Here is a 25,946-nt window from a genome sequence, read left to right on the forward strand (position 1 = left end):
GACAGCAGCAGTTCTCATGGAGCGAGCAAAGTGGGTTCTTGACCCATATGCTGCAACTTCTACTTCTTCGAGCAAGTCAGGGTGTGCTCTACCAACTGTCTTTCCAAGTGGGCTTTCCCACAAAACAAGGTCACCGATGACTTTTAGTCTTTGGGGTGCGAGTCTTCCCTCGCGATGGCTTATGAGAAATTCAACTTCTTCTGGTCTTTTTAACTCTTTGAGCTGGACATCTGGGAAGAAGCTTTTTAACTTTTCAGGTTGAATTGCTTGATGGACTTTAGCAATTTCCTCCAGGCCGTAGCAGACAAGTTGATGTGCTCGTTCAGTTCCTTTGAGAGTCTTTACTCTGACCTTCAGGAGGTACCGTTTTGTGTTGACTTTCATGGTCATTCCTCAAACTCCATGTACAACCAGAGTTACGTCTTCACTTCTCAGGCCCAGTCTTTTGGCAGCTTTGTGAAATATATATATTTGTGTCGGATCCTAGGTCTATTAGTGTGCCGATCTTCTAACCGGCATTTGCTGTTACCAACATCAGCATCATGATCACAGGCAATTCAGTCAGCCCAGTCTCCTCCAGCAGTTCAGACTGGCCTGCTGATTTGAGTGTCACTGAGGCTCTGTTTGTGAATGCCTTTCTGCACTGCTCTGCCAGTTCTGGGGTAAGTTGTGAAAAGAAGGCCTCCTGTTCCTCTGTGAATTTTCTTTTTCCATCTTGTGCACCTTTGCCTTTTTCTCTTCTGGCCTCTGCTGTCGGGCATAGGAAGTAGTGGTGGCCAGGTGCACTGCCTGTCTTTTTGCAGTATGAATTTCTGCATAAGAAATCGTCTCTGCAGTAACCATCTGTGTCATGATGCCCCAAACATTTCTTGCATGCTCCTAGCTTCTTCAAGGCTATTTTTTTCTCTGGTAGCTTCAAGCTTTTAAACTTCTTGCAGAAGTATATCTTGTCGGTGTGTCCACTATCACCACAGATACCACAAACTTCATCAACATCTTTATTTGTGGCTCTGGTAGATGCAAACTTTCTTTCTTGCCTCCTGTCTGCTTTGTCCACAATCTTCAGTTGTTCATGTCGTTCCAGTATTTCCTCTTGATTCTTCAGAAACTTCAGGATCATATCAAAATGGTTGTCTGGGGTTACATTGTTGGTGGGCTTAATCATAAACATCAGCCAGTCTCTCTGTATGAAATCTGGTAGCTTGCTTTCAATGGACTTGATGACCATGGGGTTCCTTATGGCTCCTGAGTTTCCTAACTCCGTCAGGTCAGCCAGGGCCTTCTCCACAGCTTGTATTAGGTCAATGACCCTCCTTGGCTGGTTCCCCTTGACTTGTGGCATTTCATCGAACTCTTCCAGGATTTCGACTGTGATTGTTGGTTTGTTCCCGTATCGGTTTTCCAGGACTCTGAAAACATCTGTTGCTGTGGAGTAGGTGGACAGTCTTAGTTCCTTGGCAATGGATTCACTGACACTCTCCAACAGCTGGATTTTCTGGACTTCTGGTGATCCAGTGGGCTCCCCTTGCTTCTGCAGGTTCTCCCAATCCTTCCTCCACCTGTGGTAGTCCCTTTTACTTCCGTGAAAGATGGGTAGGGAAGTAGGTTTTATTCTCACAATGGGTGGTGTTGGTTGGACAGGTCTGCCGCTTGCACCTTGATCAGCCAGCCTTCTAGAAATGGCAAATTCAGCCTTTCTTAACTTGAGCTTGCGGTGTGCTGCTTTCAGTTGTTTAAGTCTGTCGTCCATTTCGTCTTTCGACAGCTGAGGGATCCATTTCTCCCAAACAGACATGGCATGGATGGTCGCACTCATCGTCTCATTTAGTAAGGTGAGGTGAACGTCATAGCCTTCCATGTTGTTTCTTTCAACTGGAACATTAGCAGCCTTTTGAATGGTGTCTTCTGACTCAGAAATTGCAGCTTTCAGCTCAGTTCTTCCATATCTTCCTTTCTGAGGTCAGCCTCCAGGCCAATCTTGTAGTCCTCTTTTGCATCCAACACTGACCTGAATCGGTCGGCAAATTTTGCGAATTCCTCTTGAGATTAAGTTGGCAAGTTTGGTGAAGCTGCTCTTGGCAATCGTCCTCTCCTGTTTCAGGATCTTGACTGGCTTCCCCAATACCTCTCCGGCCATCTTTATTTCCTTTATTCCGGCGTCCACAGATTATCTGGATCTTGAAGTCCTTAATCTTCAGTCCAGGGCTGCTCCGCTGGTTTACAACTGTTAAGTTGTAAACCAGGACTTGTGATCTCGCCAGAAAGATGTCCAGGCATCGAGTAATTGTCTCTGGCCCCCTGCCTGCGAGAGGCAATGATGAGAGATATAGCAGATTAGTCTCGCTTAACAAGTGGCTGGCTATCTACTGTAGGCAGCAGGGACTAACATTTATTGATAACTGGCCCTCTTTCTGGGGCAAACCAGGCTTGCTGATGAGAGACGGCCTTCACCCTAACCAGGAAGGCGCCATCATCCTGTCTAGAAACATAGACTACTATTTAAGTCTCACTTGACTGACTACACTAGAGCAAGCCCGGTCACAGGCAATTACAATGTCTGTTAGTCCGGGTGAGGAGTCAGTTAAACTAGAACTAGCCAGCGCTAGGCTGGATAATCCATGTACGCATAGCAATTTTCTTAGAATAATACACAATTCACATAATGTTTTTTCTGTTGTGTCTGTGTCAGAGGTGGACATGCATTCTACTGATGTGGCAAATTATGATATGTCCAGTCTATTGCAGCACCAAGCAAACAATCGGAAAATTCCCGTCATATCAATTCCTAGATATGGTCGAAACTATTTAAAGTGCACTACGCATAATAAACGCAACATTGTTAATATTGCCACTACGGATAATCTTAACAAAAACTCGTCAAAACAGCCCAATACCTATAATATGGGCTTTTTAAACATAAGATCATTGTCTCCCAAGGCGTTATTGGTTAATGAGGTCATTAGAGACAACAATCTTAACGTCATTGGTCTTAGCGAAACCTGGCTCAAACCGGACGAATTTTTTGCGCTCAATGAGGCATCTCCTCCTAACTATACGAATGCGCATGTTGCCCGCCCTCTTAAAAGGGGAGGGGGTGTCGCACTAATATTCAATGAAAATTTCAACCTTACCCCTAACCTAAATAATAAATATAAATCGTTTGAGGTGCTTACTATGAGGTCTGTCACACCGCTACCTCTCGACCTGGCTGTTATCTACCGCCCCCCTGGGCCCTATTCGGACTTTATCAGTGAATTCTCAGAGTTCGTTGCTGATCTAGTGACGCACGCCAACAATATAATCATAATGGGGGACTTTAATATCCATATGAATACCCCATCGGACCCTCAGTGCGTGGCGCTCCAAACCATAATTGATAGCTGTGGTCTTACACAAATAATACATGAACCCACGCATCGCAACGGTAATACAATAGATCTAGTGCTTGTCAGGGGTGTCACCACCTCCAAAGTTATGATACTTCCATATACTAAAGTAATGTCCGATCATTACCTTATAAAATTTGAAGTTTTGACTCTTTGTCAACAAGCTAATAATAATAATAACTGCTATAGCGGCCGCAACATTAATGCTGCCACAACGATGACTGTTGCTGACCTACTGCCTTCGGTAATGGCACCATTCCCAAATTATGTCGGCTCTATTGATAACCTCACTAACAACTTTGACGATGCCTTGCGCGAAATTATTGATAGTATAGCACCGCTAAAGCAAAAAAGGGCCCCTAAAAAGGCGCACCCCATGGTTTACAGAAGAAATTAGAGCTCATAAATTATCATGTAGAAAACTGGAACGCAAATGGCGCGCGACTAAACTTGAGGTTTTCCATCAAGCATGGAGTGATAGTTTAATAACTTATAAACGCATGCTTACCTTAGCTAAAGCTAAATACTACTCAAATCTCATCCGCCTCAACAAAAACGATCCTAAATTTCTGTTTAGTACAGTAGCATCGCTAACCCAACAAGGGACTCCTCCCAGTAGCTCCACCCACTCGGCAGATGATTTTATGAATTTCTTTAATAAGAAAATTGAACTCATTAGAAAGGAGATTAAAGACAAAGCATCCCAGCTACAACTGGGTTCTATTAACACAAATACGACTGTATATACGACGGACACTGCCCTCCAAAATAGTCTCTCTATTTTTGATTAAATAACATTAGAGGAATTATTACAGCGTGTAAGTGGGATAAAACAAACAACATGTTTACTTGACCCACTTCCTGGGAAACTTATCAAGGAACTGTTTGTATTATTAGGTCCATCAGTGTTAAATATTATAAACTTATCACTTTCCTCCGGCACTGTTCCCCTAGCATTCAAAAAAGCGGTTATTCATCCTCTGCTCAAAAGACCTAACCTCGATCCTGACCTCATGGTAAACTACCGACCGGTCTCCCACCTTCCGTTTATTTCCAAAATTCTCGAAAAAATTGTTGCACAGCAGCTAAATGAACACTTAGTGACTAACAATCTCTGTGAACCTTTTCAATCCGGTTTCAGGGCAAATCACTCTACGGAGACAGCCCTCGCAAAAATGACTAATGATCTATTGCTAACGATGGATTCTGATGCGTCATCTATGTTGCTGCTTCTTGATCTTAGCGCCGCTTTCGATACCGTCGATCATAATATTTTATTAGAGCGTATCAAAACACGTATTGGTATGTCAGACTTAGCCTTGTCTTGGTTTAACTCTTATCTTACTGACAGGATGCAGTGCGTCTCCCATAACAATGTGACCTCGGACTATGTCAAGGTAACGTGCGGAGTTCCCCAGGGTTCGGTTCTTGGCCCTGCACTCTTTAGTATTTACATGCTGCCGCTGGGTGACATCATACGCAAGTACGGTGTTAGCCTTCACTGTTATGCTGATGACACCCAACTCTACATGCCCCTAAAGCTGACCAACACGCCGGACTGTAGTCAGCTGGAGGCGTGTCTTAATGAAATTAAACAATGGATGTCCGCTAACTTTTTGCAACTCAACGCTAAGAAAACGGAAATGCTGATTATCGGTCCTGCTAGACACCAACATCTATTTAATAATACCACCTTAACATTTGACAACCAAACAATTACACAAGGCGACTCGGTAAAGAATCTGGGTATTATCTTCGACCCAACTCTCTCGTTTGAGTCACACATTAAGAGTGTTACTAAAACGGCCTTCTTTCATCTCCGTAATATCGCTAAAATTCGTTCCATCTTGTCCACTAGCGACGCTGAGATCATTATTCATGCGTTCGTTACGTCTCGTCTCGATTACTGTAACGTATTATTTTCGGGCCTCCCTATGTCTAGCATTAAAAGATTACAGTTGGTACAAAATGCGGCTGCAAGGCTTTTGACAAAAACAAGAAAGTTTGATCATATTACGCCTATACTGGCTCACTTGCACTGGCTTCCTGTGCACTTAAGATGCGACTTTAAGGTTTTACTACTTACGTATAAAATACTACACGGTTTAGCTCCAGCCTATCTCGCCGATTGTATTGTACCATATGTCCCGACAAGAAATCTGCGTTCAAAGAACTCCGGCTTATTAGTGATTCCCAGAGCCAAAAAAAAGTCTGCGGGCTATAGAGCGTTTTCTATTCGGGCTCCAGTACTCTGGAATGCCCTCCCGGTAACAGTTAGAGATGCTACCTCAGTAGAAGCATTTAAGTCCCATCTTAAAACTCATTTGTATAATCTAGCCTTTAAATAGACCCCCCCTTTTTTAGACCAGTTGATCTGCCGTTTCTTTTCTTCTCTCCTCTTCTCCCCTGTCCCTTGCGAGGGGGAGTTGCATAGGTCCGGTGGCCATGGATGAAGTGCTGGCTGTCCAGAGCCGGGACCCCGGGTGGACCACTAGCCTGTGCATCGGTTGGGGACATCTCTGCGCTGCTGACCTGTCTCCGCTCGGGATGGTTTCCTGTTGGCCCCGCTGTGGACTGGACTCCCGCTGATGTGTTGGATCCACTGTGGACTGGACTTTCACAATGTTATGTCAGACCCACTCGACATCCGTTGCTTTCGGTCTCCCCTAGAGGGGGGGGGGGGGGGGGGGGGGGGTTACCCACATATGCGGTCCTCTCCAAGGTTTCTCATAGTCATTCACCGACGTCCCACTGGGGTGAGTTTTTCCTTGCCCGTATGTGGGCTCTGTACCGAGGATGTCGTTGTGGCTTGTACAGCCCTTTGAGACACTTGTGATTTAGGGCTATATAAATAAACATTGATTGATTAAGTTCCACTCTTTTCCTCCAAAAAGGACCCACGGACAACTCACGATTTCCAATTGATCAACTTTTATTTTTTCCAACTTGAAGAATTGTTGGTTTCTTTTCAGTTGATCTTCAAAATCGTCAGTAGGTTGTAAACCTTTAAACCACATAAACAAAGATGTTAACAATGTGATTACACAGGTATTTTCAAACAACTTTTTACAAATGCTTTTAAACTTCTGAATAATGTTTTAAACTTCTGAATAATGTTTTAAACTTTCTATATAATGTTTTAACTTTTAGCAAAACATGACTTCATCCTTTACTTTGCATTAATATTTTGTACTTTTAATCTTTAAACACTTGCCATTTTAGCTTAAGCTTTAAACTTTTACATGTGCTTTAAACAATTTGCTTTTAACTGGTCAAACACAGTATGAAATCAAAGCTGAAAAGGTAAATGCAGTGGTACAATTTGAAGCCAGCAGTTCAAACAAACAAATGAAGAAAGTTCAGTAAGCTAATTAACAAACAAAGCATTTAGATAATCATTAAATGAAAAAGCATATTCACCGACCATTGGTGTGTTTGGAAACTTGAGTGAATCTTGCGGTTGTGGCTGCTTGCTGCTGTTCTTTCCATGGAGGTTGCTTGGTGCATGAGTGACTGAACCTCCTTCCTTTTCAGGTGCCTTCAATTAGTAATTTGGCGGCCATTTTACCTTGGCATTCTGGGAATTGTAGTTTGAACTGATGTTGACCATGATTACTGACACTTCTGAGTTTTTAACTCAACAATGGTATCAAAGGCTTTTTTTAGATCAATAAAGATACCAACTGCATATCTTTTATGCTCCAGTGCATTAGTAATTTCTTCAACAGCTTCAGTTATCGGCATTGACGTTGTTCGTTTGGACCTAAAGCCATACTGATATATGATGCTTCTCAAGAAAAGATCAAAGTCGACAGTTAAATAGTTTCTTTAAGATTTTTGAGAACTGAGGCAAAAGAGAAATTGGTCTGTAAAGGGTGAAAGCGTGTTTGCTGTCACTTTTGAAGAGCTGAGTTACCTTAGCGATTTTCATTTTACTTGGAAAGCAGCCAGTCTGGAATGATAGGTTACATGTATAAGTTAAGGGTTTTACAATATTCAGTATAACTTTTTGAACCAATATCATGTTGATATCATGGCAGTCAGTGGAGCACTTACTTTTACACTTCCGCACAATGTTTGTCACTTCCTGCTCATTTGTAGCTGAGAGGAAGAATGACAAAGAATTCTGTTCAATAGTTGATTTTGTAACTCCATTGTCTGGGATATCCACAGCCAACTTAGGACCAACATTTACAAGAAAACTATTGAACTTATTCACTACATTACTCATATTATAATCTTCACCGTTTTCATCAATAAAGTAATCAGGATATGTCAATTTTGAATATCCTTGTTTGATTACACTATTCAAAACATCCCAAGTTCCTTTTATATTGTTTTTGTTTTCATACAGTTTTTTTTTGATAATATAACCGTTTGCTTGTTCTTATAATATCAGTTAATATATTTTTGTACTTTTTGTATCGTTGTTTGACTTCTTTTGTTTTTATTTTGATGAACAGTATGTAGAGATTGTTTTTCTTTTTACAGGCATTAATTATCCCTTTTGTGATATAAGGGCTATTTTAATGTTTTCCTTTTATAAAATATTCGTTCACAGGGCAGTGTTTATTATGCAGGGAAGTGAAGATGTCTAAAAAATTACAATAAGCACTGTCAACATTTGGTTCTCTACAAACTGAAGTCTAATCCTGAACTGCTAAACTATTATTTAGGGCACAGATTGTTTCCTCAGTTGTTATTTGTTTGGAGATTTTTGCCATAGTGTCTTTGGTTTTCTTGAGATGACAGTCATACAAAGTAAAAACAGGTAAATGGTCAGTGATATCACATATAAATAGGCCACGGGTGATTTGATTTCCCATAATGTTAGTAAAAATGTTGTCAAAGATTGTGGCACTATGTGTTGTTATTCTGCTTGGTTTGGTTATGGTTGGATATAGAGACAAGCTGTCATCAACATGTTTTTGCTTGGTTGAATTTAACAAATCAATGTTAAAGGTCTACTGAAACCCACTACTACCGACCACGCAGTCTGATAAATTATATATCAATGATGAAATCTTAACATTGCAACACATGCCAATACGGCCGGATTAACTTATAAAGTGCAATTTTAAATTTCCCGGCAAACTTCCGGCTGAAAACGTCTTTGGATGATGACGTATGCACGTGACGTAACCAGTGAAACAGAAGTATCGGTACCCCATTGAATCCAATACAAAATAGCTCTGTTTTCATCTCATAATTCCACAGTATTATGGACATCTGTGTTGGTGAATCTTTTGCAATTTGTTTAATGAACAATGAAGACTGCAAAGAAGAAAGTTGTAGGTGGGATTGGTGTATTAGCGACTGACTACAGCAACACAATCAGGAAGACTTTGACTCGGATAGCAGACGCGCTAGCGGATGCTAGCCACCGACCGCACGGATGATCGTGGTGAAGTCCTTCGTCCTTCCGTCGATCGCTGGAACGCAGGTGAGCACGGGTGTTGATGAGCAGATGAGGGCTGGCTGGCGTTGGTGGAACGCTAATGTTTTTATCATAGCTCTGTGAGGTCCCGTTATACTAAGTTAGCTTCAATGGCGTCGTTAGCAACATCATTTTTAAGCTTCGCCAAGCTGGAAAGCATTAACCGTGTATTTACATGTCCCTGGTTTAATAGTATTGTTGATCTTCTGTCTATCCTTCCAGTCAGGGATTTTTTATTTTTTTTCTATATGCAGTTAAGCACGATGCTATCACGTTAGCTCTGTAGCTAAGTTAGCTTCAATGGCGTCGTTAGCAACAGCATTTTTAAGCTTCGTCAGGCTGGAAAGCATTAACTGTGTATTTACATGTCCCTGGTTTAATAGTATTGTTGATCTTCTGTCTATCCTTCCAGTCAGGGATTTATTTATTTTGTTTCTATATGCAGTTAAGCACGATGCTATCACGTTAGCTCCGTAGCTAAAGTGTTTCGTCGATGTATTGTCGTGGAGATAAAAGTCGCTGTGAATGTCCATTTCCGTTCTCGACTCTCATTTTCAAGAGGATATAGTATCCGAGGTGGTTTAAAATACAAATCCGTGATCCACAATAGAAAAAGGAGAGAGTGTGGAATCCAATGAGCCAGCTTGTACCTAAGTTACGGTCAGAGCGAAAAAAGATATGTCTTGCACTGCATTCTAGTCCTTAACTCTAACATACCTCATCCACAAATCTTTCATCCTCACTCAAATTAATGGGGTAATCGTCGCTTTCTCGGTCCGAATCGCTCTAGCTGCATTGAAAACAATAGGAAAATATGAGGAGGCTATCAACTGACTACGTCACGCTACTTCCGGTAGGGGCAAGGCTTTTTTTAATCAGATACCAAAAGTTGCGATCTTTATCGTCGTTGTTCTCTACTAAATCCTTTTAGCAAAAATATGGCAATATTGCGAAATGATCAAGTATGACACATAGAATGGATCTACTAAAACCATTTAAATAAAAAAAAATCATTTCAGTAGGCCTTTAAAATCACCACAGATAAATATGGTTTTATGGTTCACAGAGGAAAATAGTTTACCCATCCACTCATTGAAAGTGTCTATGCTTGAACCAGGTGCCCGGTATACACAACTCATGAAGATATTTGTCTTTTTATCATTTAGAATTTCCACTGTTAAACATTCAAATAATCCATCAACTGCTATGGTCATGTTAGTTAAAACTTTAAATGTAACAGATTCATCAATGCGACCCCTCCTCCTATTTTATTTATTCTGTTTGTGTATCTTAATTCATAGTCATTCAGACTAAAATCAATACCTTTATCATTGTTGAACCAGGTTTCAGTAATTGCAATAATGGTAGATGGATGAGTAAATTATTTCAAGTAATCCTTGATAGCCTTGAGTTAGTGTACTTGCTTCGACTATTGAAATGTATTATTGACAGACTATCTTCTGATTTTACACTGTTTTCATATTGTTTATGGGTAAAATAATTACAGTTTTCAACGATCGCAGAGAAAAAATTATTATCAGGGTCTATCTCCATACCAGTCTCTGTTGTGGCGTGCTCTTGATACTCACACATTTCCAGTTCTTTTTGTTGATGTTGTAGGATCTTCTGTAACATGTCCATATCAATGCTTGGTGTGGTCTGTGTTCTTGGTGTGGGTAGCATTGAGATGATGTAAAAGTCACACAGCTACATTGATACCAAGTACTGCATCAATGTCAATACTTATCAAGATCTTGTATTTTCTTCACCACCACTAAATACTTCTCAAACGGAAATGTCAAAAATGACAATACGAACAAAGTAGTTGAAAGCTTCAATAAGTACTTTGTGAACATTAAGACCAAATCTGGAGGTAAAAATTCCAGATCCCATGTCAATTGAGGACTTGAATGACACATCAGTAACCTATCATTTCAAACAGGCAAATTCCCAGACAAAATAAAAATAGCAAAAGTCGTACCAATTTACTTTTGTATAAGACTGGTGAAAACACCAGTTTACAAACTATAGACCTGTTTCTCTAATTCCACAATTTTCTAAAATTATTGAAAAACTGTTTAACAGATTGGAAAAAAAAAAAGAAAACACTCATTGGACCAAAATATCACTCCATATTCTCTACTGCTCGCTAGTGTTACCATATCTGAGTTATTGTGCAGAAATACGGGAAAACAACTACAAAAGTACACTTAATTCACCAACAGTGTTACAAAAAAGATCCATTAGAATAATACATTATGTTGGATATAGAGAACATACAAACCCTTGATTCGTTGAATAACAAATATTGGAATTCAATTATTTGGTACATTTGCAAACAGCTAAATTTATGTACAAAGCAAACTATAACCTGCTTCCCAAGAATGTACAAAACATCTTCTCAACAAAAGAGGAGAAATATAACCTTAAAGGAAAATCTAATATAAAACATTTGTATGCACGTACAACACTTAAGACCTTAAGCATATCCGTATGTGGAATTAAAATTATGGCATGGATTAAGCGAGAAAATCAATTAAAGCACTAATATGATTCAGTTTCAGAGACTCTTTAAACTACAAGTGTTCACAAAGTACAAAGAAATACAATTATGATAACTATCTTGAACCTTTTTTTTATATAAATAACTATTATTTATGCATTTAACATTTGTTTATTTACTTATGGTGTATGTTATTTATTATTTATCTATTCACTGTTCTGTTACAAACAGGGGACAAAGAAATGGGATAAAACTGCTGTGATATGATATAGAAGTATGTGATGCATTACATTGTAACTGTATTGCATGCATGCTCGAGTGATGTGGAATTACAACGCAGACACAAAATGCTAACAACATCAAAGTTTACTATCATAGCTGCTACTGTCGAGTTGACTATGTTTTTGCGGAACAATTTAGGCCTGTGGTGTCAGCAGATGGAATCTCAGTTCTAACTTAGACGATTTACCCAGAATGTGATGCAGTATTTCCACATAGTGTTCATGTTGTCGTGGCCGGATGACGGCCACAGCAGTGACTTTTGTAAGATCCTGCGGGCTACCAGTGGGTGCTATAATTTACAGTACAACAGACTATATTGTAGACTGACCATACGTCCTCTTTTCCTCGGACATGTCCTCTTTTGCGGGGCTGTCCGGGCGGAGTTTCTTAAATGCCTCAAATGTCTGGCATTTTGAGTTAAGGTTGCGTGTATTTTCAATGTACGTTCAGGGTTAAGAAGGGATTAAAAACAAAACAAATTGTGAAGGTGTGTGCAAGCAGCAGCATTCGTGAGGGAGGGGCAGAGACAGAGACAGCGAGAGAGCGAGGGGGTAAGGGAGAGGAGAGACAGACAAGACACCCGGTTTGCTTTTTTTTTTAAATTGTGTCGATTATTGCTTTCCGCCAGTGTTTTGTTTTGTTTATATTTGCCGGGTCAAATTTCTGTCCCCGTTTATTGCGTTTTTATTTTGATTCGCCAAAAGACTACTACAACACACTACTACAAAAACTACTGCCTCAGTTTGCACTCGGACAAGTTTACCACGAGGGGCTGTCAAAATAAAGACTTCATGGTAAACACTAAGGTGAGTGTAAAGTCAACATTTTTAACACCAGTAAATTATTATTATTATTTTTGTTTTTGTCCTGTCCAGCTTCTCAGGCAAATCATATAGTTGATGTAGATGCCCTGTTCAGATTTACTTTACAAAAGAGAAGTGTAGGATACTTCTCTTGTTGCCTTATTTGTATTTTACTTTATTAAATGTATTTATATTATCATTTGGTGCAGCCGGGCCGGAGCAGGAGGGGATAGAAAGAGAAAAAAGGAAGACAGAGGGGGGAATTGTGGGGACAAGAGGGGGATTAGACAGAGAGACAAAAACAACAACAGCAAACACAACAACAACAACAATAGAGCAACATCAGCAAATACGACATGTACAAATATGATGGTAAAAGTAATAGCAAATAAGCAGTTAGCGAAAATAAAAAATAATACAGAAATGACAATGAGCATTATTACACTAAAAATGGAGCAATACAAATACCAATAGAAATAGCGCTATTGATAATGAACAATACCAATACTTTACCTTTATTATCAACAATACAGTTGTTCAAATGCAACAATACATATACGTAATGATAACTTCAGATACGAAAGAATGCAGAAAAATGGAGGGAAAAAAGAGAAGCAACCTACATTAACTTTGTAGATTGTTATAGTAACAATAGGTTAAGCTTTGTCAGAGTGCCATGTGTTATACCCAGTTTACCCTGGGGCAACAACATTAATATATGTTTGATGAAACGTGATTATGTGCATGAGTGTATGTGTGCATATGTACTTGTATATGTACAGTATGTGTATATCTGTGTTTGTACAGTGAATGTATATGTACAGTATGTGTATATGTGTGTTTGTACCGTGAATGTATATGTATAGTATGTGTATGTGTGTGTTTGTACAGTGAATGTATATGTATATGTATGTGTATACAGTATGTGTGTTTGTACAGTGAATGTATATCTACAGTATGTGTATATGTGTTTGTACAGTGAGTGTATATGTACAATATGTGTATATGTATGTTTGTACAGTGAATGTATATGTACAGTATGTGTATGTGTATGTTTGTATAATGAATGTGCGTGTGGATGTACGAACTTTGAGTGTGTAAATATGTACTGTATTTGTATATGTATGTAGGTACCTATGTATGTGTGTATGTATGTATGTGAGTATATGTGAATTTGTGTGTACAATACATTTGACTCCCAGTGTGTGTGGGAGCCAGAGTACGGCCCCAGCCTCCCCGAGAGCCCAACCCACAAACAGTAGGTGTGGTGCCCAGGGAACCAGGGACTACCGCCCCCACGCAGCCAAGCCGGACAGTGACAGGAACCCCAGAGCCCGGCCCACCGCGCCGCCCACAAGGGCCAGCAGCAGGCCGCAGACAGACGCACCCGGCAGAGGACAAGGCACGAGAAAACCACCCACCCCACCCGCAGGGACCCCAACGATGGAGATGGAACAACCAGCAACCGCCCCACCGAATCCCCCCCCTGAGGTAGGGGGAAAATAAAAAATAAAATTAATAAAATATATATTTTTTAAAATAAAATAAATACATAATTAAATATATTTAAAAAAAAAGAATTAAAAGATCACAGACATGCTGACACACAAGTTCACTACCCCCACAACTGAAATGTGTTATTTTAGTCTTTGTGAGTCCAGGGAAACTTCACTTTTATCTCCCGCTGGATCCACATCGTTCGAGGATGGAGACAGGTTAGCTGTTAGCTTCAAGCTAACCAGCACCTGAGCAGACTCCTCCACCCCAAAAACATACTTTGCAGGTCAAAAAACGGGACAATTGTTTGCCTTTTGAAGTGTTAATGTGCAAGGAGTGTTCAAAAGGAGTCTCTTGGAGAAGAGGATGACAAGTTAGCATCGCTGACAGTGACATCATCACCGTCATAGTTTACTGAAGCAGAGATGGTGACTGTGCGTTATGATAAACGTGCATGCGTCGCCAGGCTCTGCTTTTTATCGATAGATTCATCCGATTTAATTTTTTATTATCTACAGTATAGCAGGGGTGTCAAAAGTGTGGGCCGGATTTGCGGCCCACAGCTAATGTTTTAAAGGCCCATTCTAAAAATACTATCAAAAACAAAAACATAACAAAAGTGAAAAAAAAAAAGCTTATAGGTGAAATGTAATTTAGAAAAAGTTGCAATGTTGACTAATAAAACAAAGCTGTTTTTTTTCTTTCAAATTGTCATTGCTCAAAACATAATATTGAATCAAAATCAATGTTATTATGAATTATTGACCTATCCAAGGATCCGATTACTTCACATCAAATATTCCACTTTGAAAAATATTTTTGGTGGAAGATTTTGCATATTTTGAGCGTTTGCCATTGAAAACATAGTTTTGTTTGACAAAAAAGGGCGGAAAACAAACAACATACAAACTAAAACATTTTGAAATAAGGGATAGATCTGAAGTGGATTTAAGCGTTAAATAAATAATGCATGTATGCCCTGGCACATCATTATCATCATTTCATGACCGAAGCAAAACACTTTTTACACTTTTATACTGAAATAAATACACGTACAACTTATTAAATAAAAACATAGAAAAAACTACCATCAGCGGTAAAGTTCAGATCCATGAAGGAAAGCAGAAAGTGAATGAATGTTTATAACTGAATACATTTACATATGTATACAAATTAGTTTTCTTTTTTTTTTTTTTTTTTTTTAATGAATTAAGTAACGTTTATGACAACCTTTTTCCAAAACACATTATAGAATGTGAGATATAACAGGATAATGCATACGTTTATTTATTTTTTTCAAAACGCTTACAAAAAAGTGGGACCCCAAAAATTTACTGTGGCACCTCATTTTTATGACTTGATGGGGCCCCTGGAACCCCATTTTGAAAATTCTTAGCGCCAACACTGCTGTCAACAGAGGAGAAAAAATGCTTTATTTAAATAAATATATTATTTATAAAGCAAGTTCGAGTATCATTGGCAAATTTTCACCTAGTCTTGGCGTGCTGCCCGCCTTGGCACGCATTTATGTGTCCTCTTTTTGGGATTTCAGAATATGGTCAGCCTACTATATTGGGTGAGACGAATGTAAAAGTAAGTATATGGTTGTTGTTTTGTGTTTAGATGGTTGTTAAAGAACATATATTTAGAAGGTCATAAACCGTTTTTTTATGCTATAGCCATAAAAATATTAAGAATCCTAATTTGCGCAAATCCATTTATGATGCTTATGTTCGGGCTAGGATTACGTTTGTGGTAAATTTTCATATTGAGTGCCCTGTCATTGATTATTTTAGATTTTACATGCGCTTATTCACTCAAAAAGGGGTACCCATGAATTGTAGGGCCCTATGCACTGCTCATGATCTATGTTTAGAGAGGGGCGGCGCAGCATCTGCACAGAAGAACAGAGCACAGAGGAGCGTTCAGAGCCATCCAAACCTGTGTGCAAGCTCAGGTTCAAATATATGAACTTTATTATTTAATTATTTGGTATTTTTTAACTCCAACTTGTAGCAACATCAGAAAAGATTACATTTATCCTAGGAGGTTCCCCTTTAAACTGAGGCATCGACTGTGCTGACACTTGTCGTAAAATGACAAAGAAGAAGAAAGTTCTGATTATTTTCACTGAACTTTTCCTACCTGGTCATGTGACAGGGATCACATACAAAGCCACGCTGTCGTTTATTCCAGCGACTGCAGGCTTTGCAGACGAACAGCTGACAGTCCAGACAGCGACGCTTGCTGTTAATGAGGAACTTGAAGGATTTGACGCAGCGGATGCAGTAAGACTCGCTCAAGCACGTCTGACGACACAACAACTCTCGCTTCGAGTCCTCTTTCCAAATCTTGGACTTAAGATCCCTGCAAAGAAGAAAATAACAAAATAAACAACGTTTTTCGTGTTGAAGGGACTTCAGGATGTGTCGATACCATAGAATGATGACAAAAACCGAAAATAATAATAATGATAATTATGATATGAATGGGCAGCACGGTAGCACACGGGTTAGTGCGTGTGCCTCACAATAAGGTCCTGGGTTTGATCCATGGGCTCGGGGTCTTTCTGTGTGGAGTGTGCATGTTCTCCCCATGATTGCGTGGGTTCCCTCGGGTACTCCGGCTTCCTCCCACCTCCAAAGACATACACCTGGGGATAGGTTGATTGGCAACACTAAATTGGCCCTAGTGTGTGAATGTGAGTGTGAATGTTGTCCGTCTATCTGTGTTGGCCCTGCAATGAGCTGCTGACTTGTCCAGGGTGTACCCCGCCTACCTCCCGAATGCAGCTGAGATAGGCTCCAGCACCCCCGCGACCCCGAGAGGGACATGCGGTACAAAATGGATGGATATGTATATTTATATATAATTCAGAATCAAATTTATTGGCCTAGTACATTCAATAAACAAGGAGTTTGATGAGGTAGACTGTGCTCTCTTTGTTCAATACAAGAAACAAAGAAAAATGTAACAACTACAAGAAAGCACAGTACCGAGGTGACCATCCCCAGCGCTGTCTTGTTATGAAACAAGAGAGAAACATTCAAATTAAATACATTAAAGGAGCACAGAGCTGATGCAACCAGCTGTAACTTCTACGGAGCAAATTCTACATACAGCAACAAAAGTGAAACACAATGAAAAACAAAACAAAAATAAGGGCAATAAATAGTACATGTTGCACACAAACGACTGCACCGTGTATAATCAAACAACAAAACAAAACAAAAACACCATTTCAACATCCACATACACTGCAGTGGCCTCTGCGGCGCTCCACGCTATCGTCTGCTGGGGGTGCAGCACGGCCAGAGACAGGAACCGAACAGACAAAGCAACCAACAGCGCCTACTCCATCCCAGAATGCCCACTAGCTTTCGGCCAATGTCCAGTCAATGTCCATTACGTGCGGATGAACAAGAGGGAAACGCCAAGAACACAAGGGAGAAACACAAGAGCGCAGTGCTCCTGCGAGAAAGAAACAGCCACTACTGCGGCACCCTCTTGAAAACAAAAAAAAAGGTTGGTACTTGTATAGCTCCTGACCTCATTCTATCAGTACTACCGGATACTTTGCATTAAATCAAACGGTACCATATTGTACCATGTTTCAATACTTTTGTTGAACGTGATGTCACTTCCAGTTGCAGTTAATGGTAATGTTGCAATTATCCATGCCAAGCTATGGAAAGTCAAATGGGACAACATTCTATAAATAAATACATATTTAAATAATATTTGAAATTTGTCATCAAATAATTAAAATTGGAATTGAATACATACCTGTAAATGTGTCAATAATTTATTCAATGTAAAATTACATTTGATTATTAAATAATGCATTTATTATTGATTTAATTGTTTCATGATTTAATTATTTATTTAACTATTTCATGAAAATATGTCAGCACTTTATTCATTCATTTTATCAATCTCAGTCGTCAAAGTCAGTGGGCTGATCTTAACACCTGATTGGTTACCTGCCATTTCCACTTGTCCACCAGAGAAGTGGAGGATCACTGGTCGATATCTTGGTCTGACAGTGTGGCAATAACTCAGACAACGTAAATACATTCCTCGAGTCTACTTTAACTGCTATATGCTCTGGGTCAACAGGTCTTGCTTTCACATACTCTGCAAGGTCTAAAATATTGACTACCAACTCCCAAAAAGTACAAGTATATCCTCCTTATTCGCCATGTTTTATAAGACTTCTAAATTACCAAAGCAATCAATGGACTAGATTCCTGACTTTGATGGCTAAATTTTACAGAACAAAATTAATTCACTTCACTAATTCATGAAGTGCTGACAGATATTTTCATTAAATAGTTAAATAAATCATTAAATCGTGAAATAATTGAATCAATAATTAATTAATCAATTCACTTCACAATTAAATATTTCAATAATTGGGAATGTTGTCTGTCTATTTGTGTTGGCCCTGCAATGAGGCGGCGACTTGTCCAGGGTGTACACCGCCTTCTGCTGAGTTCAGCTGAGATATGCCTTTTGTCAAACATTAATTTTATCAAAGCAAACATGCCTGATAGAATTTGCTCAAAAGTAAGGCTTTGCAAAATGCGCTAGCGTAATGATAATGGATATCCCATATACAAGCAACTGATTAACATTAGTGTTTTTACATTGTGATTTGAAATCCTCCAAATTTAGTAATCAAAACTACAACTAAGAGACATGTTACAACCAAACAGCTGGTGTGTAATAAGTACAATAAGACTCCATAAAAGACAAGACTGGCACATTCAACTTAATGGCAAATACTACTTAGTGACTACGGCAACATACCTAGAACAAACTGATAATAATTCACACTTGCTAATGATACTCAGAAGTGTAAGAAAACAAAATATAATAATAACTGGACAGCACAATTATCATCATCAGCTCACTGTTAAATGTTGACTAAATAAAAGCAAATTGATCACATGAACACACACAGAAGTACTGAATTAATACTGTTGAGTATCAGTATTGATTCCTACCATATTGGTTCAAGTACTTTCAAAAGTGCTTTTAAAAAGTAATTAATTGTAGTTACTCGTTACTTTACCAAAAAAGTAATTGAATTACTAACGGAATTACTCTTAAATAAATGTAATTAATTACTAAGGAAAGTAATTAATATGTTACTTTAAAAAAAACATCTGGCATTTAAAATTGATAGACTTTTTATATAGAACACAGTGTGCGTGTTTGTGTTTTTAAAAGGCGGGGCGTGTTGCCAAGTGACGTATGACGTCATCGAGGGTTTCAAAGTCGTAGCTGTGTTTGTTAACTTTAGCTGTTAGCAGCTGCAGTGTGGCTCTGACGCCAGCTCTTTGGAATCTTTTCACGGGATTGTGTTACCTCTAGTTGACAAATAGATTTAATGTGCTTTGATGGCTGTCATATCTTCTTGTCTACAAACGGTGTATTGTATGGATGGCAAATTTGTCACTTCAATCATTGATTTGTTGGTCATTATTCCCATCGTGTACGTGTGCCTATGTAGTCTGCTTTTCACAGTGTGATCAACTTAATTTTAGTGCAGTGCTGCTTGTTGCTTTCACAAGTAAAAGTATATTTCCTGCATTGAAGTTGCTGCACTCATGACACTGTCTTGTTGCTGTCTTGTCATGACAGTGTCTTGCCTTGTTGTCTTGTTGTAACGGACCTAAAAGTAATTCGATACTTGTTACTGGTAAAAGTAGAACACTGTTCACGGCACATTTTAATCAGGTAGGAAAGATACTGCAAATGTGTGTATCGAACTGATATTAACTAAATACAAGGCCAGTTTTGCAGATGTTGCTTTTACTTGAAATTATTCAAGAACATTGAATGATGATGTGATTTCAATATTTTGTATAGAAAATAAATTATACTGATACACTTGAATGATTCTGAGATGTCTTTCATAACTTTTTTGGGTTTTCAAGAAAAATGGAATTACAAATAGTTGATATTAATATATATCTTATATTCAAATTTGTTCACAATAACAACGATATCATAACACCAACCTATCAAGGGTGTTATTTATTTGTAAGTGGTGAAATTCACCATGAGGACAGCTGTGTTGTAAAATGCACATCTCAATGTCGTTGACGTTCACTTCTTGTGGTTGTGGTTAGTACTAGTAGTAGTAGAAAGTTAAACACCTCATCTTAAACATTTCATCTTCTGTTCTCTACCTGACATAAGACCTGAGCTTATCCTAGAGCCCAGTCACGATCACATTATATGTTTGCTCCAACTCATTCATTTGTTTTATGATCAGTTCCTTCTCACTATTCTTCTCCTTTAGAACTGATCTTATTTTCTATCACACTCTTTTTCTTTTCCAGATTCCTTCAGTCTGAATTGTGGTATGTCATCACTCAGAACCTTGAACCTGAACTCAGAAGTTTTTGGTCTTTTTGAAGTCGGTTTCTTGCTTGTCCATAACATCTTGGAGTTTATTTTTATTGTTTGCAATTTACAAGAGCTTATCTTCTCCATAGATCTCTTTCTTGATCTAAAATCGAATCTAATCAAATCTAAGAATCAGTTTATTAAAACGATGTAGAGATGTGTATGTGACAAAGTTACTCCTTGGAACTGTAAAATACCTCAGCAAAGTACATGCAAGTACTGCTGTTTGAACAACAGTATAGACTTTGTACTGAAAAGTGGTGAGAATTTAAGCCAAAGTCTTGTTCAAACAAACACATCCTTCCTCCTTCGTGTGACTGCAAACACAAACAACTTCAGTGCTTCAATTTAGAGCAGCGAGACTTGAAAAAAAATGATGTTTGGTATTTTAAATTTACTCCATTCATGCAGTATCTCTAAAGGAAGAGGAAATAAAAGAAGAAAAGAAAGATGGAAATAAATAATCAAATTAAAGAGAGAAAAAAAGGCAAATAATGCAAAAACCATTGCTATCTAGATCCATCTCAGCGTTTCTACAAAGTTACACAACACACATCACAATCAGATACGCTTAGATGCACTGCCATCTAGGGCTGCAGAATTAATCAACCTAGAGGCTTTAAGTGCTGCAATTATCAATCTCATGAGGCTGAGTTTGGTTTTTTATTCTCTCTCCCCCAACTTCAAATTGAATCAGAATTGTGGAGCTTTGCATCCTTGGCCTGCTGGCCTGCTGACCAATCAAAAGTGGCTAGAGAAAACAGCGCTGTGTGCACTACAGACGATGCAGTCAGTGTGCTAATAACAAACACCACCACCACTTGTGCACAGTGTCTGAAAAAGGTTTTAATGGCGACAGTGTAAAGTGGCTGAAGGAACTTCTCCAGTGTAAGCAATACAAGGCCAGTCAACTTAGTTCAAAACAGGTGCACGACAATCAGGCTGTGACAAGGAGTCAAGGACGATGTTAGCAAACATATATGTAAACCGAAATATTTTTGAAATAGGATTATTGGATAAGGTACTAGTGTGTGGCAACTTGAGACAATAATATTTTGATTGACAGTCTAAATGTAACATGACTTCCTTCACTCACTGACTGGCTGTCAATGAGTGAACCATCAAGTGCAGGACTTATAAACTAAAAAACTCCTTTGTCCCACACGCCATTAGACTGTACAACTCCTCTCTGGGAGGGAGGGGGGGTACTAGGATGACAGGGGATGCAAAACAATAACAGTGCAATACTTTTTCATAACATGGTCACTACTGTCTAGTTTCTCTTGTTGTATTCTTATTTTACTGTTATATTTGTATTCTCATTGATGCTTTTTGTTTTTATTCTATTGTAATATTTTTCTATTTTGTTTCCATTTATACCCCCATTATTTACTTTTTACTTTTTAAATTCGATCTCAATTATGTACACTGCTGCTGGAATTTTAATTTTCCTGAGGGAACTCTCCTGAAGGAATCAAAGTACTATCTATTTATCTATCTATTATATTATCTAGCAATTTTAAGCATTTAAATTAATACAATTGAAATGTCGCAAATAGAATTACTTTGCAAGTTTTGGAGAAAAAATACAATTAGTATTTTTCTTTACATCGTGCAGCCGCACTGGCAACTGCCTCACAACTGCTCCTCTGGCCCTTTTACTGCTGCCCCTCTTCTTGCTCTATACGCCAGTGACGTAAGCAATTATATGCTTATGTCACGCTAAAGCTGATGATATCTTAATCAGGAGCTTCTGCCTTGGTGAATGTCCTCAACAAAACAAGCAAAGACCATACATTAGCATTTTTTATATATCAAGTCTCCAATCGGTACACAAAACCATTTCTAATCGCAACAGAACATAATGGATGAGCTAGGGGTGTAATGATTTGTTTTAACAACAATGCGATGCGATACGATATTTGTGGTAGCCACAAACACTCAACACACAGACACCCAAACTCTTGCGGGACTTAGTTCTCTTACACACGTCACACACAACAGCACCATTTTTTAAAGGCACACAGACACACTTCCCAGATATTATACTATTGTCTCGTGGCGTTTGCGCTTCTTATGACCTTTCTTGACCAACGTAGATATCCGCCATTTTTGTTTTGATGACGCCACAGACAGGAAAATAGACTTACCGTTTTAAATCTTTAAAGGCCTACTGAAATGAATTTTTTTATTTAAACGGGGATAGCAGATCCATTCTATGTGTCATACTTGATCATTTCGCGATATTGCCATATTTTTGCTGAAAAGATTTAGTATAGAAAAACGACGATAAAGTTTGCAACTTTTGGTCTCTGATAAAAAAAAGCCTTGCCCCTACCGGAAGTAGCGTGACGTCACAGGAGGAAGGGCTGCTCACATTTTCCCATTGTTTTCAAGGCAACGAGAGAGATTCGGACCGAGAAAGCGACGATTACCCCAATAATTTGAGCGAGGATGAAAGATTCGTGGATGAGGAACGTTAGAGTGAAGGACTAGCGTGCAGTGCAGGACGTATCTTTTTTCGCTCTGACCGTAACTTAGGTACAAGGGTTCATTGGATTCCACACTCTCTCCTTTTTCTATTGTGGATCACGGATTTGTATTTTAAACCACCTCGGATACTATATCCTCTTGAAAATGAGAGTCGAGAACGCGAAATGGACATTCACAGTGGCTTTTATCTCCACGACAATACATCGGTGAAGCTCTTTAGCTACTGAGCTAACATGATAGCATCGGGCTTAAATGCAGATAGAAACAAAATAAAAAAAACCCTGACTGGAAGGATAGACAGAAAATCAACAATACTATTAAACCATGGACATGTAAATACATGGTTAATGCTTTCCAGGCTGGCAAAGCTTAACAATGCTGTTGCTAACGACGCCATTGAAGCTAACTTAGCAACGGGACCTCACAGAGCTATGCCAAAAACATTAGCTATCCACCTACGCCAGCCAGCCCTCATCTGCTCATCAACACCCGTGCTCACCTGCGTTCCAGCGATCGACGGAGCGACGAAGGACTTCACCCGATCATAGATGCGGTCGGCGGCCCGGAGACAGAGGAAGTCAAGGTGAGGTCGGCGGCTAGCGCGTCTGCTATCCATCTCAAAGTCCTCCTGGTTATGTTGCTGTAGTCCGCCACTAATACACCGATCTCACCTACAACTTTCTTCTTTGCAGTCTTAATTGTTCATTAAGCAAATTGCAAAAGATTCACCAACACAGATGTACAGAATACTGTGGAATTTTGAGATGAAAACAGAGCTTTTTGTATTGGATTCAATGGGGCCGATTACTTCCGTTTCAACGATTGACGTCACAAGCATACGTCATCATACATAGACGTTTTCAACCGGAAGTTTAGCGGGAAATTTAAAATTGCACTTTATAAGTTAACCCGGCCGTATTGGCATGTGTTGCAATGTTAAGAGTTCATCATTGATATATAAACTACCAGACTGCGTGGTCGGTAGTAGTGGGTTTCAATAGGCCTTTAATATTACAAGTGCTAAACTTCAAATAAAGTCTGCCGTTCTTAAATCCAATGTTTTTCTTTTTTTGTATCAAAAAAATCGATTGGAATTGGAAGGCAAACTTGCCGAGCACAGATCCAGGAATAAAAATCAGTCTATTAATGTATTGATCAATCGTTACACCCCTAATGAGAAAGTGCAATAATGCATCTAATCAGCATACTCTGATTTGATGCACTGTTATGATGATCGCATACCAGTGAGAAGAGGGCATTACTGTCAATACGTTCATTCTGCTGTGACGTTTTAGCAACACTTCTTACTGTTATAATTTGGTGGCATGCATTGATGTTACTTTTTCACAAGATTGTATGTCATATTGAATGTTATAAAAATGCAAAAAAAAATATTTTGCTTATGGTTTAATGTTGTCAGGCGTTGCAGTGACGGTGGAAATCAATCCTCTACCACAGTGATTCTCAAACTGTGGTACACGTACCACTAATGGTATGCGGGCTCCATCTAGGGTACGTCAAAGAATCACTTGATTAAAATACAGTGTTTTCCATCCATCCATCCATTTTCTACCGCTTGTCCCGTTCGGGATCGCGGGGGGTGCTGGAGCCTATCTCAACTATGTGTAATGTTAATGTGGTCCAAAATATGAAATACACCTTTGCCTTTTCCATGAATACTTAGGCCTTCTATGCTACTGTATTTCAATCTTGGTCAATATGATGATACTTGGAGAATCAAATGTTTTCTTAGGTGGTAATTGGTGAGAACCAATGCTCTACCACATCTGTGGGATCTATTGCTGGGAGGAAAATGTCCGTCTACAAATTCTACCTCAGCAAAATGTCAATGGACGAGCAAAGGAAGACAAGGTGGCTGTCAGATGACTCGCCAGCCTATGAAGCCCTTTGTGACGTAGCGATGGATGAACGCCTCCGACAAGATCTTGAACACATGACATGATGCTGTTCAAGTAAAACCAGCAAGGATACCATTGGCTACAGGACTAGGAAACACCAGGACTGGTTCGATGAAAACGACATCGAAATACAACAGCTGATTGATGCCAAAAGGAAAGCTTTTTGTTCTTGGCAGAGCGACATCAACTGCAGGGACAAAAGGCAGGCCCACGCCAAGGCAAAAGCACTTGTCCAGAGCAGGGTGAGAGAGCTGAAAAACAAATGGTGGATGGAGAAGGCTCTGGAAATCCAGACGCTTGCTGACTCTGGGGACACCAGGGGTTTCTTCAATGCTACCAAGGCTGTTTATGGGCCCAGCTATCGAGGCCTAAACCCCCTACACTCTAAAGATGGACAAACCCTGCTCAAGGACGATGTAGGTATCAGTTCCAGATGGCGTGAACACTTCCAAGAGCTCCTGGAAACCATCAACCAGATTCCTCAGCGACCCATCATGGAGCATTTGGGTGATCCTCCCAGCGAAAATGAGGTCCAGGATACCATCAGAAAACTGGGTAACAACAAGGCTTCCGGACCAGATGGGATACCAGCAGAAATATTAAAGCAAGGCGGACCAAAACTCCTTTGCCACATCCATAGCCTCATTGGTAAAATCTGGGATAAGGAGGAAATCCCAGCCGAACTCAGGGACGCCCTGATTGTCACCATCTTCAAGAAGGGAGATAAGGCGGACTGTGGCAACTACAGAGGCATCTCTCTCCTGTCCACAACAGGAAAAATACTGGCCCGTATTTTGGCAAACCGGTTATTGCCGCTGTCAGAAGAGATCCTCCCAGAGTCCCAGTGTGGCTTTCGTAGAGCTAGGGGAACATCGGACATGATTTTTGCAGTTCGTCAACTACAAGAGAAATGTCGGGAACAACACCTGCCACTATACATGGCATTCATTGACCTTACAAAGGCCTTTGATTCTGTGAACAGAACTGTTCAAGATCGGATGCCCAGACAAGAATTTGAAGATCTTGCGTCTGTTGCACGACGACATGACCGCAGTGGTAGTTGGAAATTGCGGCTCTGAAACGGCTCCCTTCAAAGTTGACACTGGTGTCAAGCAGGGCTGCATTATCGCACCAACCCTGTTTGCTATCTTCATCTCAGCCATACTTCACCTCACCAGTCAAAACCTGCCTGAGGGAGTCCAGTTC

The 25,946-nt window shown here is 39.6% G+C and overlaps 1 protein-coding gene across 1 annotated transcript in view; it reads right to left on the minus strand.

Moving 5' to 3' along the window:
• Positions 1–25,946, minus strand: part of mlphb (melanophilin b) — a 99,549-nt gene that overhangs the window by 63,629 nt on the left and 9,974 nt on the right. Inside the window, exon 2 of the mRNA XM_062067191.1 lies at positions 16,054–16,275. Within this exon, the coding sequence (XP_061923175.1) occupies positions 16,054–16,275 (222 nt within the window). The remainder of the gene's footprint in view (positions 1–16,053; positions 16,276–25,946) is intronic.

The sequence above is a fragment of the Entelurus aequoreus genome, linkage group LG13 (genome assembly GCF_033978785.1).
Source record: "Entelurus aequoreus isolate RoL-2023_Sb linkage group LG13, RoL_Eaeq_v1.1, whole genome shotgun sequence".
NCBI lineage: Eukaryota > Metazoa > Chordata > Actinopteri > Syngnathiformes > Syngnathidae > Entelurus > Entelurus aequoreus.